Source organism: Marmota monax, unplaced genomic scaffold (assembly GCF_021218885.2).
Source record: "Marmota monax isolate L192 unplaced genomic scaffold, Marmota_monax_Labrador192_F-V1.1 WCK01_AAM20220418_F8-fsc01066, whole genome shotgun sequence".
Lineage (NCBI taxonomy): Eukaryota > Metazoa > Chordata > Mammalia > Rodentia > Sciuridae > Marmota > Marmota monax.
The window spans coordinates 10,731-26,004 of record NW_026693410.1 but is presented as its reverse complement, the minus strand read 5'-3'; the positions used below and the strand labels follow the sequence as shown (position 1 = coordinate 26,004).

Here is a 15,274-nt window from a genome sequence, read left to right as displayed (position 1 = left end):
GGTGAAATAAGGAATAGATAGTCTCCAAGATCCCAATTAACTTAAGCCAGTGTCCATGGGACCAATGTCATGGGGTATACTGAATATAGTTATGGGCACTAGCAAGGACACTGTTGTGTGTAGAAACTGTTCAAACTGGTACTCTATGCCAATGGATTCCAGAAAATATGACCCTAGATGTGGCATCCCCATAGTAACTGGAGGTCTACATTACCAGTAGGAAATTAACACCATGTATTTTATAATGATCAGGAATTTATTTTCATTATCTCTAGATCGTGGCAATGAAAGTTTCAGAGCTCACATCCTTTGGTTATTTTATCTATGAGGGTTTTAGCTATATTCTTAAAATGATCTAAATACTCATGGGCACCAAAAATATTATCTAGTTACTAAATTTTGAAAGATCCATCAAAGAAAACAAAGTATGGTAAAGCATGCACACAAGAATAAAGTAAAACAGGCTTTCAGCTTCCATTGATGGACACCACAGTAGTTAATTTTGGTGGAAACTGATAAACTAGTTAGTTGATTTGTTATTAGCAGACTTTCTGTGAAGAGAACATAATGAATTAAATTTTATTTTATTATTTCATAGAGCTACGAAGCAAATATATGTAGCATTGTACGCTTTTATTTAATCTGTAGGAGAATCAACAAAGCAATCATTGAACCACTATATCTTTGCCCATTAAGGAACTCTGTAATCTTAAGGAACCAAAATATGCAATTATATTGATATAAAATATATATGATTATAAAAAGAATCCAATTCACTGTAGATCACCTGAGGGAAAACAGAAAAGGAGGAGCTGAGAAGCTCCCATGTTCCCACTGTTGGTGGAATCCATAGTTATTTCCTTCCTGCCATTTTCTAGGCTCCTGTGTCCATACTTCAGGTATAAACTTATTTCCTACGTACTCTTAATTTTATGTCAGAAGATATTATCTACTATGAATTAGAATGTTCCAGTTTTCTAACTAATTATTATCAGTGTTTCACAAATCTACTGGCTTGTGTATAATTACTTTTTATCTGACTTGCCAATTTCTTGACAATTCTATTTCCTAGGTTTGTTTGTTTGTCCCTCTCTTGGGTTTTCATTTAGACAACTTTGTCATTTCCAATTATTCTCTTCTTTCTCCTCTAATGTTTAAACTTCTTGTGTCTCTTTGCCTGAAACTTTTAGGATAATGAAAAATATTTGTAGTAATGAAGACCAGGGCTCTCTTGCTCCTGATTTTAATAGAAATATCACTTTTATTTTACCTTTAGGAGGGATACAGGCTTTCAGTGGTCATTTCCTATTATATAAAGTCATATAAATTACATATTTCCATTCCATGGAGCTATAGAAGTGTTTACTTTTTTTCCCCTACATTACAAATGGATGTAGACACTTATGAATTGCCTTTTAGAAAGATTTCCTCTTTTAATCTAATAATATGATATGTTGGTAAATTTACTAACGTTAAATTATTCTCTTTTTTCTATAAAATTTGATTATGATAGGCTTAATTTGTTGTACTTAGGGTTTTCGCATACATCTAGCCAAATGAGGGTAGGATAGAATAATTCCACTTTTTATCATTGTTACATTTTAGTATCAGGATTTGGTAATGACGAAAAATGAATGGGAAGGCTCTCTTTATTTCTAAGCTACAGAAGGTGTCCATGATGTAGACATTCTCTTTATATTGACAAATTTAAAATAATTTGCATATAAATGGAATAAAACTGGAGCCTGCACATTTGGAAGTACATTTCTGACCATGTTTTGTTGTTATTGTTTCTTTCTTTTAATTTATTTATTTATTGGTTTATTTCATTTGGGAATGGTTCTGATGGTTGAAGAATCAATCATTTGTCCAAATTTAGGAGCAGATAGTGTTCCATGATTATTTAAATTTCTTTTTCATCAATGAATACTGTGACTTTCTGATTACTAATTTTATATATTTTATTTTTTTCTTCTTTATATTTGCTAGAGGTTTGTTTTATTTTATTTCTAATAGATTTGTAATGATTTATGATCAATTCATGTGTTCTGTTCTTTTTTACTTTTAGCATAATTTTCCCTCAGATCTCATGTAGGACCTTGATAGAAGGACCTCATTCATTGACTCCAGGGAACAAAGTGAGAAAGGACTTAAATACCTTTTGAGAAGAAAGAAGTCCAAGGTAGTGGTGGCATTGGGCAATGCACATGGAAGTCAGGTAAGGATACTATGGTGAAGGCAGAACATGGACAATAAGTGAGGTGTGGCCTGAAGAGTGAGAAATACTCACTAGGGAATTTGGGGGTTTTGCCTGGAGCAGCAAGTGTAAGTAGGTCAATATATTTTTTATTGACTAACTAAATAATCGAGGCTGATCCCTTCCACTCTGGAATGTCTTATTACAGGGGCTCATTACCTGGAGCCAATAGAACTGCAGTGACTGAGTTTATTCTATTGGGCTTGGTGGAGACACCTGGGCTGCGACCAGTTGTCTTTGTGCTCTTCTTCTTTGCCTACCTGGTCACAATCGGGGGAAACCTCAGCATCCTGGCAGCCATCTTGGTGGAGCCTAAACTCCACACCCCCATGTACTTCTTCCTGGGGAATCTGTCAGTGCTGGATGTTGGGTGCATCACTGTCACTGTTCCTTCAATGTTGAGTCGTCTCTTGTCCCACAAGCATACAGTTTTATATGGAGCCTGCCTTACACAGCTCTTCTTCTTCCATCTGTTGGCTGGTGTGGACTGCTTCTTGTTGACAGCCATGGCCTATGACCGATTCCTGGCCATTTGCCGGCCCCTTACCTACAGCACCCGCATGAGCCAGACAGTTCAGAGGATACTGGTGGCTGTGTCCTGGGCTTGTGCCTTCACCAATGCACTGACCCATACTGTGGCCATATCCACACTCAACTTCTGTGGCCCCAATGTGATCAATCACTTCTACTGTGACCTCCCCCAGCTCTTCCAGCTCTCCTGTTCCAGCACCCAGCTCAATGAGCTGCTGCTATTTGGTCTGGGTATCCTCATGGCAGGTGCACCTGTGATTCTCATCGTCACCTCCTATGTCCATGTGGCAGCTGCAGTCCTGAGAATCCGTTCTGCTGAGGGCAGGAAGAAGGCCTTCTCCACGTGTGGCTCCCACCTCACAGTGGTGGGCATCTTCTATGGGACAGGTGTCTTCAGCTACATGCGTCTGGGTTCAGTGGAGCCTTCAGACAAGGACAAGGGCATTGGCATCCTTAACACTGTTGTCAGCCCCATGCTGAACCCACTCATCTACAGTCTCAGGAATCCCGATGTGCAGGGCGCTCTGTGGAAGGTGCTCACCGGAAAGCGAGCACTGTCATGAAGGGTGTCTCAGGAAGGTAGAAACCATGGGAGTAGTCCCTCCTAGAGTCTTGAACAAGATGACTTTTATTAGGAAGTAATATTCTTGCTCCCCAAGGATGCTTTACCTGATGGTAGTATACAGTCCTGGACCAGAGCCCTGGGTACTTGCCATTTGGTCCTCTGAACTCTTCCTAGTCCAGATAAAAGGGAACCCAAGATATCTGTATCTTGGGAGGTTCTTGGTCCTGCAGGAAGAATCTTTTGTTTATTTATTTTGCTAAGGTCCCCAAAAGCACCAGCAAAGATTGTCTCTAAACTGGAACATAACAAGTCACAGCCTAGTGCCAAGAATCAGCATACCCTTCCATTAAGCTCCCCCAAAGCAGCTCCCACCACCTGTTTTCACACAAGGTCACACAGTGACCTAGATCCAGTACAGTATGAATTGAGACATTGATTTCCACTAGCCTGTCAACACTGCAAGATTCTGGGGTGCTTAACTGTGGAGAGTTTATATTTCCTTAGGGATTTCTCTTTTTTTTTTCAAAATGGAAATATCCGTTGACTTTAAATTTTTTTGATTAGGAATTGCACTCATGAAAATGAAAACAAAATCTTAACAGTAGAAAATCAAAACCTTTACTTTTTCTGCCCCCACTCTTCATAATAACCACTGTTAAAAATTTGGTGATTGTGTTGGAGTTGTGGCTCAGTGGAAGAGCACTTGCCTAGCACAGGTGAGGCCGTGGGTTCAATACTCAGCACCACATAAAAAATAATAATAGACAAATAAATAAAGGTTAAATTCTTAAAAAATATTTGGTGCCTATTCTTTTAATTTTTTAATACATACTTAAACATGTTGTGTATCTTTATATCAATATAAATATGTTTATGCATATGTTGTATCAATAGGGGTATGTTATGTCATGGTTGTTATTTACACAGTACATGGTAGGTAGATTTTTTAACCTGTCAAATATCTAAAATCTTATGTTTTCCATTTTATTGATTGCCCAGTGTTAATTTACAAGTAAATAAAAATTTATTTAGCCATATGCCTTTTTTTAGAATTTAAACTGTTTCTAGATTTTCTGCATTTACAATCAATAACATGTAGAATATTCTTTAGAAGTATATTTTTCTTTTTTATTTACTTTTATTTTTGATACCAGGGATTAAACCCCAGGGCACTGAGCCACATCCCAGCCCTCTTTTTTACTTTTTTATTTTGAGACAGGGTCTCACTACATTGCTGAGGCTGGCTTTCAATTGAGATCCTCCTGCCTCAGCCTCCTGAACCACCAGGGTGTTTTTATTATTCTGCAACCATTTCCATAAGTTGTGATAAGCAAAATTCTTGAGTTTAATGAAATAAAATTTTAGATTTTTATATATAGTTTCCTCTTATTCTACAAAAAATTTGCATTATTTTATTATTCCAATGATGAAAGAAATTGCTTATTCTCCAAGCTTTTGATAACTGTGGCTATTATAAATGAATTCTACTAATTTTTGATAATATAGTGGTTGAACATTATATTTATTATTTGATATGTATTTTTATTTTCATATAAGAATGAATGTATTTCCAAATATTTATTATTCATGGATGTGTGTTGAATTCTGTTTCTCTAAAAATTTCATGTAGAAGTGCTGACCCCCAATTTATTTGGAGATATAGTCTTTAGAAAGTAATTTTGGTTAAATGAGATTATAAGGGTAGGGCCCTAATAGAATAGAGCTATGGCCTCATATGAATAATCCCTCTCCCTCCCTCTCCCTCTCTCTCTCTCTCTCTCTCTCTCTTTCTCCTTTTCATATGAGGATACAGAAGAAGGTCTGTCTTCAATGCAGAAAGAGAATCTTCATCAGAATCTGACCATGCTGACACACTGATCTTGGACTTCCTGCTTCCAGAATTGTGAGAAAATTATTTTCTCACAAAATTATTTTATTTAATCTATCCTATCTATTGTATTTTGTTATGGCAACATGAGTGGACTAATATAATCCATTTGTATTTCATCATTGAAAATTAGCTTTTCATGTCCTTTGCCTCTTTTTTTTAATTGCTAATTAATTTTGCTTATTGATTTGCAGGAACTCTATATAATGTGGATATTAATCCTTTGCCACTATTTTGCAAATAATTCCACACAATCTCCCAATATGCTATTATTCTTTCATTTTTTAATTGAATAAAGTGACCTTTTATTGATCCATTCACAAGATATTTCATTCTTCTCCCAAGTTAAATCATTCTTATTGCTTGGAACATATATGTAAAGTCCTTTGGTTTTTAATATCTTCCACCAATTAGAAGTTTTATGTTTTTGATGTCAGGTTCCCACACTACCAGTTATGATTTGTTTCATTGAGAGCAAGTAGCAGATACAATGGAAAAGCAAAAGAGTTAGACTGGGGGTAGCAGCTGGAAGTAAGATTTAGTGCTACAGATGGCTATTATAGATGGTGCACAGGTTGTTATTACTGAAATAGGGATGTCTTAGGTTCATTTTAGAACATATTCCATGGTTTATGTGACAGCAACAGTCACCAAAATCAGAAGCGAAACTTACATTGGTCAATAGGAGCTAATAGAAGGATGTGGAGAGTAGGTCACATGTCATAGGTGTTGAGATTATATACATTGAAATCAGGCAAATGCTAGCTTGAGGCCCTACTCCCCAAATTCCTATGTGCCCTCAGGTAAGGTACTGAATCAATTTGAACTTCAAATTGCTGCAATAACTTGGCACAGTGACTGCACAGCACAAAAACCGCTCTCAGTTGAACAGGAGTGCAGTGCAACCAGGAAGCAGCCCACCTGGTGTGAGCCTGAGGGCAAGAGGTCCTGCAGTTGGGACCTGATAGGCAAGAGAGGGGAGGGGTCTAAACCTGGAGCAAAACAGAGAGACCAGGATCGGGGGAAGCTCAAGGCAGGAGAGGGATATGACACCGGGGGCACAAATCTTCTCACCCTGGTTACCTACACCACCCTGAGGGCAGACACTCAAGCTTAAAATAGACAACTCCACCTACTGGAAGAGAAGAGAAGCAGGAAACAAATGTAATTCTAAGAGTATTTTTTTTTCCTTCTTAATAGTTTTTCTTTCTCCTCTACCATTCTATCCTCTGGCCCTCACAATCCCAACATAAGTGAGACCAAGAATTTTGCATGAAACAGAACTTTGAGAACTGAGTCACCTGAATAATATAATATAGAGGAATTGCATAAGCCCCACCCCTTTTTAATTTTTTCTTTCTTTCTTTCCCCTTTTTCCTTCTCTTTGTTCCTCTTTTAACCTCCAAATTTTAATATTTTTATATCCTGTAATTTTCTAAATACATATGTGTGTTTGTTTTATGTACTCTACTGTCGTCTCACGTACTTTCTACCCTAAATTATCTCCTGTTTATTCCCCTGCTACTTACTCTCTTCATTAGACTTCTCCTCCAAATTTCCTAAGTTATATTAACCCCATACCCTCACATCTTTCCCTCTTAGCATATCGTCCTACACGCGACCTCCAGCTCACTGTCCGCCACCAGAAACTGTACACCTTTCATGAAACTACTGATTATATTTTAAATAATAATTGAATCCAACATTTCTGGGCATTGAGACTAACTATAAATGTCTTAATAACAATTTGTTCATAGGTGATGTATTGTTGATATTGGGATCTGTTAACATTGTCCTTCCTCACAAAGGAGGGATCTTGGAACACTACAAGAGCACTACAAATCTACAGGATAAAAACAATAGCACACCAGATCCACAGAGCTGGAAAGGAAGACACACAAGCAACATGAAAAGATAAGGGAAGAAAGTACCACAAACAAATCAAGACAATATTCATTAGAATCATTGGCAGCTACAGCAGAAAAAACTACAGAAAAAGATTTCAGGATATACATGGGTAAAGTGCTCTTGAACTCAAAGTAGACATAAGAAAACAAATACAAGCAGTGAAAGACAACTTCGTCAATGAGCTACATAAACAAATCTAAGAAATAAAAGATCACCTCAACAGGGAGATAGAGGTTCTAAAAAAAAACCCATAAATCCTTGAAATGAAAGAAATAATAAACTAAATTAAAAACTCGAACGAGAGCATCACCAACAGAGTAGACCACTTAGATGATAGGACCTCAGACAATGAAGATAAAACATATCATCTTGCAAAGAACATAGATAGCACAGTGAAAATGATAAGAAACCACAAGCAGAACATCCAAGAAATATGGGATAGCATAAAAAGACCAAATTTAAGAGTTATTGGGATAGAGGAAGGCATAGAGGCCCAAATCAAAGGAATGAGCAAACTGTTCAATGAAATAATATCAGAAAACTTTCCAAACATGAAGAATGAATTGGAAATCCAAATCCAAGAAGCCTACAGGACGCTGAATGTGCAAAATCACAAAAGATCTACACCAAGACACATAATAATGAAAATGCCCAACATATAGAATAAGAAGATAATTTTAAAAGCCACAAGAGAACGGAATCAGATTACATAGAGGGGTAAAACAATTAGGATAATGGCTGATTTTTCAACACAGACCCTAAAACCTAGAAGATCATGGAAAAACATATATCAAGCTCTGAAAGATAATGGGTGCCAACCAAGTATCTTGTAGCCAGCAAAATTAAGCTTCATATTTAAAAATGAAATAAAAACCTTCCACAATAAACAAAAGTTAAAATAATTTATAGCTAGAAAACCAGCACTACAAAACATCCTTGGAAAAATATCTCATGAAGAGGAAATGAAAAACAACAATGAAAACCAGCAGAGGGAGGTAGTACACTAAAGGAAAAACTAATCAAAGTCAAGTTAAATAACAAAAATAAACAAATATGGCTGGAAATACAAACCATGTCTCAATAGTAACCCTAAATATTAATGGCTTAAACTCACCAATCAAAAGACATAGGCTAGCAGATTGGATTTTTAAAAAAGACCCAACAATATGCTGCCTAAAGGAGACTCATCTGATAGGAAAAGACATACACAGACTGAAGGTGAAAGGTTGGGAAAAATCATACCACTCACATGGACTGTGGAAGCATGCAGGGGTTTCCATCCTCATATCAAATAAAGTAGACTTCAAGCCAAAGTTAACCAAAGGGATAAAGATGGACATTACATACTGCTCCAGGGAACCATACACCAACAATACATAACAATCATAAATATATATGCCCCAAACAATGGTGCAGCTATGTTCATCAAACAAACTCTTCTCAAGTTCAAGAGTCAAATTGACCACAACACAGTAATCTTGGGTGACTTTAACACACCTCTCTCACTCTAGATAGATCTTCAAAACAAAAGTTGAATAAAGAAACTATGGAGCTCAATAACACAATTAATAACAGACTTAACTAACATATATAGAATATTTCAACTGGCATCAAGTGGATACACTTTCTTCTCAGCAGCACATGGATCCTTCTCTAAAATGGACCATATACTATGTCACAAAGCAACTCTTAGAAAATAAAAAAGTAGAGATACTGCAATGCATTTTATCAGATCATAATGGAATGAAATTGGAAATCAATGACAAAATAAAAATTTCTGCATCACATGGAGACTAAACAATATGCTATTGAATGAAAAATGGGATCCAGAAGACATCAAGGAGACGATTAAAAAATTCTTAGAGGTAAATGAAAACACAAACACATCATATAGGAATCTCTGGGACACTATGAAAGCAGTACTAAGAGGAAAATTCATTGCATGGAGTTCATTCCTTAAAAGAAGAAAAAGTCAACAAATAAATGACCTCACACTACATCTCAAAGCCCTAGAAAAAGAAGAACACATCAGCAGCAAAAGCAGTAGAAGGCAAGAAATAATTAAAATTAGAGCAGAAATCAATGAAATCAAAACAAAAGAAACAATTGAAAAAAATGACAGAACAAAAAGTTGGTTCTTTGAAAAAATAAATAAAATTGACAGACCCTTAGCCATGCTAACGAAGAGCAAAAGAGAGAGAACTCAGCATATGTGATGAAAAAGACAATATCACTGCCGCAGACTGGATGCAGCAAAATAACTGGGGGGTAACGAGCAACTTGTGTACATTGATACAGCATGAGTGGGAGCCGTTTATTGTAGGACAGGATGGGTATATATACATTACACACAGCTTATCTTAATTAACATAAACTAGATACAGCAGTCAACCAATAAGGAATCTCCACACTTAATGGCTCGCTGGCGTTACTTCCCAAACCACTCCCTCTGGCAAAATGCCAGGTGCCATCTTGGCTTGTTTACAGACCCTAACATATCACAACAGACACTACAGAGATACAAAGGATAATTAGAAATTATTTTGAAACCTTATACTCCAATAAAATAGAAGATATTGAAGGCATTGACAATTTTTTTAAGTCATATAATCTGCCCAGATTGAGTCAGGAAGATATATAAAACTTAAACAGACCAATATCGAGTGAGGAAATAGAAGACACCATCAGAAGCTTACCAACCAAGAAAAGCCCAGGACCACATGGATACACAGCCGAGATTTACAAGACTTTTAAAGAAGAATTAATATCAATAATATTCAATTTATTTCAGTAAATAGAAAAAGAGGGAGCACTTCCAAACTCATTCTATGAGGCCAATATCACCCTGATTCCAAAACCAGACAAAGACACTTCAAAGAAAGAAAACTTCAGACCAATATCTCTAAACATAGATGCAAATATCTCTGAACACAGATGCAAAAATTCTCAATAAAATTCTGGCAATTCGAATACAAAAATATATCAAAAAAGGTTGTGCACCATGATCAAGAGGGAGTCATCCCAGGAATGCAGGGCTGGTTCAATATATGGAAATCATAAATGTAATTCAACACATCAATAGACTTAAAGATAAGAATTATATGATCATCTCAATAGATGTATAAAAAGCATTTGACAAAATTCAGCACCCCTTTATGTTCAAAACACTAAAAAATCCAGGGATAACAAGAACATATCTCAACAACATAAAGGCTATCTATGCTAAGCCTCAGGCCAACATCACTTTAAACAAAGAAAAATTGAAGGCATTCCCTCTAAAACCTGGAACAAGACAGGGACACCCTCTTTCACCACTTCTATTCAACATAGTTCTTGAAACACTGGCCAGAGCAATTAGATAGATGAAAGAAATTAAAGGGATATATATATATATATATATATATATATATATATATATATATATATGAACTTAAATTAGCTCTATTTGCTGATGATATGATTCTATACCTAGAAGACCCAAAGAAACTCCACCAGAAAACTTCTAGAACTAGTAAATGAATTCAGGAAAGTAGCAGGATATAAAATCAATACCCATAAATCAAAGGCATTTCTGCATATCAGTGACAAATCCTCAGAAAGGGAAATGAGGAAAGCTATCCCATTTACAATAGCCTTAAAAAAAACTTGGGAATCAACTTAATGAAAGAGGTGAAAGATATATATAATGAAAACTATAGAACCCTAAAGAAAGAAGTCAAAGAAGACTTTAGAAGATGAAAAGATTTACCTTGCTCTTGAATAGGCAGAACTAATATTATAAAAATGACCATATTACCCAAAGCATTATACAGATTTAATTCGATTCTAATCAAAATCCCAATGACATTCCTCATAGAAATAGAAAAAGCAATCAAGAAATTCATCTGGAAAAATAAGAGACCCAGAATAGCTAAAGCAATTCTAAGCAGGAAGAGTGAAACAGGTGATATTGCTATACCAGACCTTAAACTATATTACAGAGTAATAGTAACAAAACCAGCATGGTATTGGCACCAAAACAGACTGGTAGACCAATGGTACAGAATGGAGGACACAGAGTCTAACCCACAAAATTACAATCATCTTATATTAGACAAAAGTGCCAAACACATGCATTAGAGAAAAGATAGCCTCCTCAACAAATGGTACTGCGAAAACTGGAAATTCATATGTAACAAAATGAAATTAAGTGCCTATCTCTCACCATGCATAAAACTCTGCTCAAAATGGATTAAGGATTTAGGAATTAAACCAGAGACCCTGCGTCTAATAGAAGAAAAAGTAGGCCTTAATCTCCATCATGTGGGATTAGGCCTCAACTTCCTTAATGAGACTCCTATAGCACAAGAATTAAAACCAAGAATCAATAAATGGAAGGGACTCAAACTGAAAAGTTTCTTCTCAGCAAAAGAAACAATCAGTGAATAGAGAGCCTACATCCTAGGAGCAAATTTTTACTCCTCACATATCAGACAGAGCACTACTCTCCAGGGTATATAAAGAACTCAACACCAAAAAAACAAATAATCCAATAAATAAATGGGCCATGGACCTGAAGAGACACTTCTCAGAACATGATATACATTCAGTCAACAAATATATGAAAAAATATTCATCATCACTAGCAATTAGAGAAATGCAAATTAAAACCACTGTAAGATTTCATCTCACTCTAGTCAAAATGGCAGCTATTATTAATACAACAACAGTAAGTGTTGGCAAGGATGTGGGGAAAAAGGTACACTTATACACTGCTGGTGGGCCTGCAAACTGGTGCAGCCAATATGGAAATCAGTATGGAGATTTCTTGGAAAATTGGGAATGGAATCACCATTTGACCCAGCTATCCCTCTCCTATGACTATAACCAAAGGACTTAAAAGCATACTATAAGGACACAGCCACATCAATGTTTATAGCAGCACAATTCACAACAGCTAAACCATGGAACCAACCTAATTCCCTTCAATAGATGAATGATTTTTTTTTTAAATGTGTCATATATACACAGGAATATTACTCAGCAATAAAAGAGAACAAAATCATGGCATCTGCAGGTAAATGGATGGAGTTGGAGAAGATAATGCTAAGTGAAGTTACCCAATCCCAAATAACCAAATGCTGAATGTTTTCTTTGATATAAGGAGGCTGATTCATAGTGGGATAGGGAGAGGAAGCATGAGAGGAATAGATGAACTCTAGATAGGGGAGAGAGGTTGGAGGGGAAGGGATGAAGCATGGGTTTTAAATGATGGTGGAACATGATGATCATTATTATCCAAAGTACATGTATGAAGACACAAATTGGTATGAATTTACTTTGTAAACAACCAGAGATATGAAAAAATTATGCTCTATATGTGTAATATGAATTGTTATACATTCTGCTGTCATATATATAAAAAAGAATAGATGGGCAAAGGAACTGAACAGGCACTTCTCTCACCCACGTACCACTTGGGCAAGGGAAAAGGTTCCTGTGAAAGGAATGGGCTGGCTGTAAAATAAAAAAGCTAGGAAAATAGTACCATGAAATAAACATTAGAGACCATAATTAAGTTTTCAGAATGGGGGCAGTGACAGTTTAGGCCACCAAATGCATACGGCTTCTAACAAATGAAGGAGCCCCTACTTGCTTTATTTATACCAGTATAGACCAAAATGGATCCACAGGAGCTTCTTCCAAAAAACAGGATATGGGTGGAGGTAAGCAGGCTGTTCAGTTCTTAACAGGTCATGCCCATCTCTGGTGCTCTGCTGAACTTGTGATGGAGCTGTGTAGGAAGCCACATGAACCAGGCATTCTCAAACCAGCAGGATTGTGGCTGGGAGTTCCTGATAGCAGACTTTCCTGCCTAATGGCTTCAACATCATTTTAGTTCATGCACAGTTCATGGATGGCTCTCTGCATACTTTCCAGAAGAAATCTTATCAGTCAACAAGTATAGGTTCAACATCTCTAGCAATTAGAGAAATGCAAATTAAAATGACAAAGAGATTCCATATCACTCCAGTCAGAATGGCAATTATCAAGAATACAAGTAACAATAAATGTTGGCAAGCATGTGGGGGAAAAGATACACTCATACATTACTAGTGGGACTGCAAATTGATGCAATCACTCTAGAAAGCAGTATGGAGATTCCTCAGAAAATTTGGAATAGAACCACCATTTGACCCAGTTATCCTATTCCTTGACATATACCCAAAGGACTAAAAATCATCATATTATATCAATATTTATAGCAGCTCAATTCACAATAGCTAAACTATGGAACCAGCCTAGGTACCCCTCAAAAGTTGAAAGGATAAAGAAAATATGGTACATATTTATAATGGAATATTACTCAGCCATAAATATGAATGAAATTATGGCATTTTCCAGTAAATGGTTGGAACTGGAGCCTATCATGCTAAGTGAAATAAGCCAATCCAAAAAACAAAGGCTAAATGTCCTTTCTGATATGTGGATGCTAAAACACATTGGGAGGGAAGAATAGAAGTTCACTGGATTAGACAAAGGGAATGAATGTAAGAGAGAGAGATGGGAATAGGTAAGACTATAGAATGACTAGGACATTACTTTCCTATGTTCATATATGAATACATGATTGATGTTACTTCACATCATGTACAACCACAAGAATGGGAAGTTATACTCCATGTATGTATAATATATCAAATTACACTCTAGCATCATGTATATCTAAAAAAAGAACAAATTTTTTTAAAAAGGAAACTTCTTCCTGACAGTAGCAGTTTCACCTTAAAGATGAAGTTGTGGATTAAATAATTTTACAAGGTTTCTTGCACCCAAAACATTCTAAGAACAAAAGCTAACACTCATAGGTTTTTAAGATTTGTGGTCTTTGGCTTTTGAATAACTTTACTTGTTTGAAACATGTGTCTATATTATTTTGGATAACTTCATATTCTAAATGAAAAACTTTTTTTAGTTCTAAAATACCAGAATTTTTCCAGCTATTAATCCATTCAATCCTTATTACTGTGTGAGAATATTGTTCTCACTATCATGATTATTTCCATTTTAGTAGTGCATAAGTTAAATAACTGTTCAAGGCCAGTTATACTCAGTAAGCTGCAGAGTCAGTCAGCGGTCATGCTGTCAGGGCTTACAGTCTTCACCATTACCTTCTACAGAAGATAGTGGCTCACTGCCATAGGAGGTGCTAAATCATTGGACAATGACAATTATTCAGAGCTATTATAAGGGAACACATACATAAAGTGGACTAGACAACATCTAGATCTTTTCCATCTTTAAGTACCTAGAAAATGTGAAGACCAACTCTCAGCATGCTATATTAAAGAGAGTATACCTTGCACCTTAAAACTCTCCAAGTCAAATTCAGTGGAAAAGATGAAGTATATTTCTTTTTTGTCAAACTTAACAAGATAGGAGGAAAGAAATACCAGCAGCTCAACTGAACCATAGTCCTTGCAACTCCCAAGAGGTGGTTTCAAGTTTAAGTTGAACAACAGAAGACAGGAGATCACAAAGAAGGTGGAATAGGTCAGCCCACAGCTCAGACCCTAGAGACACAGTCTCCAAGAAGTCTTTTTAACCATCCTTCCTTCTGGGGAAGATTACTGTTGGGAGCCACTATATCCCCTCAGGGACCCACTCAAGGAGTGTCAATGAGTCCCAACAATTACGCTTTGACCTGAATGAAGACACAAGAGAGTCATGGTTTAGGAGACTTATAACCTGGTGGCTTCTTCCTAACCATCTTTCTGCTAAGGCAGAATTGGAAACTAGATCTCTCATTCTCAGTCTCCATTCTGAACAGTTCCTTCCATCCCTTCTATTCCATAGGTCAACTAAGAGTGCCTCTTTCCAAACCATCCTGGACCTGTCTTCTCTACCTCGCTCACAGAGACCCAGGAAAGCTTGAATTCCAAAAGGAAGGCTAGCAGAAGGTACACCAGCTGCCTGCAAACTTCCCACTTGTAGAAAATTAACAGCCTCCTGGCCAGGACATTTCTTGACAACCTCTGAGCTGACTCCACAGGTGAGGGCTGTGGACATTACAGATGGTTTATAACACCAATATCAAGCAGTAGATCGCCAGCATCTTCACCACAAGCATTCTTTTCCTTGACCC

General features: G+C 36.5%; 1 protein-coding gene across 1 annotated transcript; it reads left to right on the top strand.

The window, feature by feature from the left end:
- Positions 1-2,391: 2,391 nt before the first annotated feature.
- Positions 2,392-3,351, top strand: LOC124101249 (olfactory receptor 3A1-like). The gene has a single exon (XM_046457127.1). The coding sequence runs from the start codon at positions 2,392-2,394 to the stop codon at positions 3,349-3,351; it is 960 nt and encodes a 319-aa protein (XP_046313083.1).
- Positions 3,352-15,274: the final 11,923 nt, after the last annotated feature.

Excerpts from the sequence above, each read along its gene's own strand:
- LOC124101249 (XM_046457127.1), top strand. The coding sequence starts at position 2,392 with ATGTCTTATTACAGGGGCTCATTACCTGGAGCCAATAGAACTGCAGTG.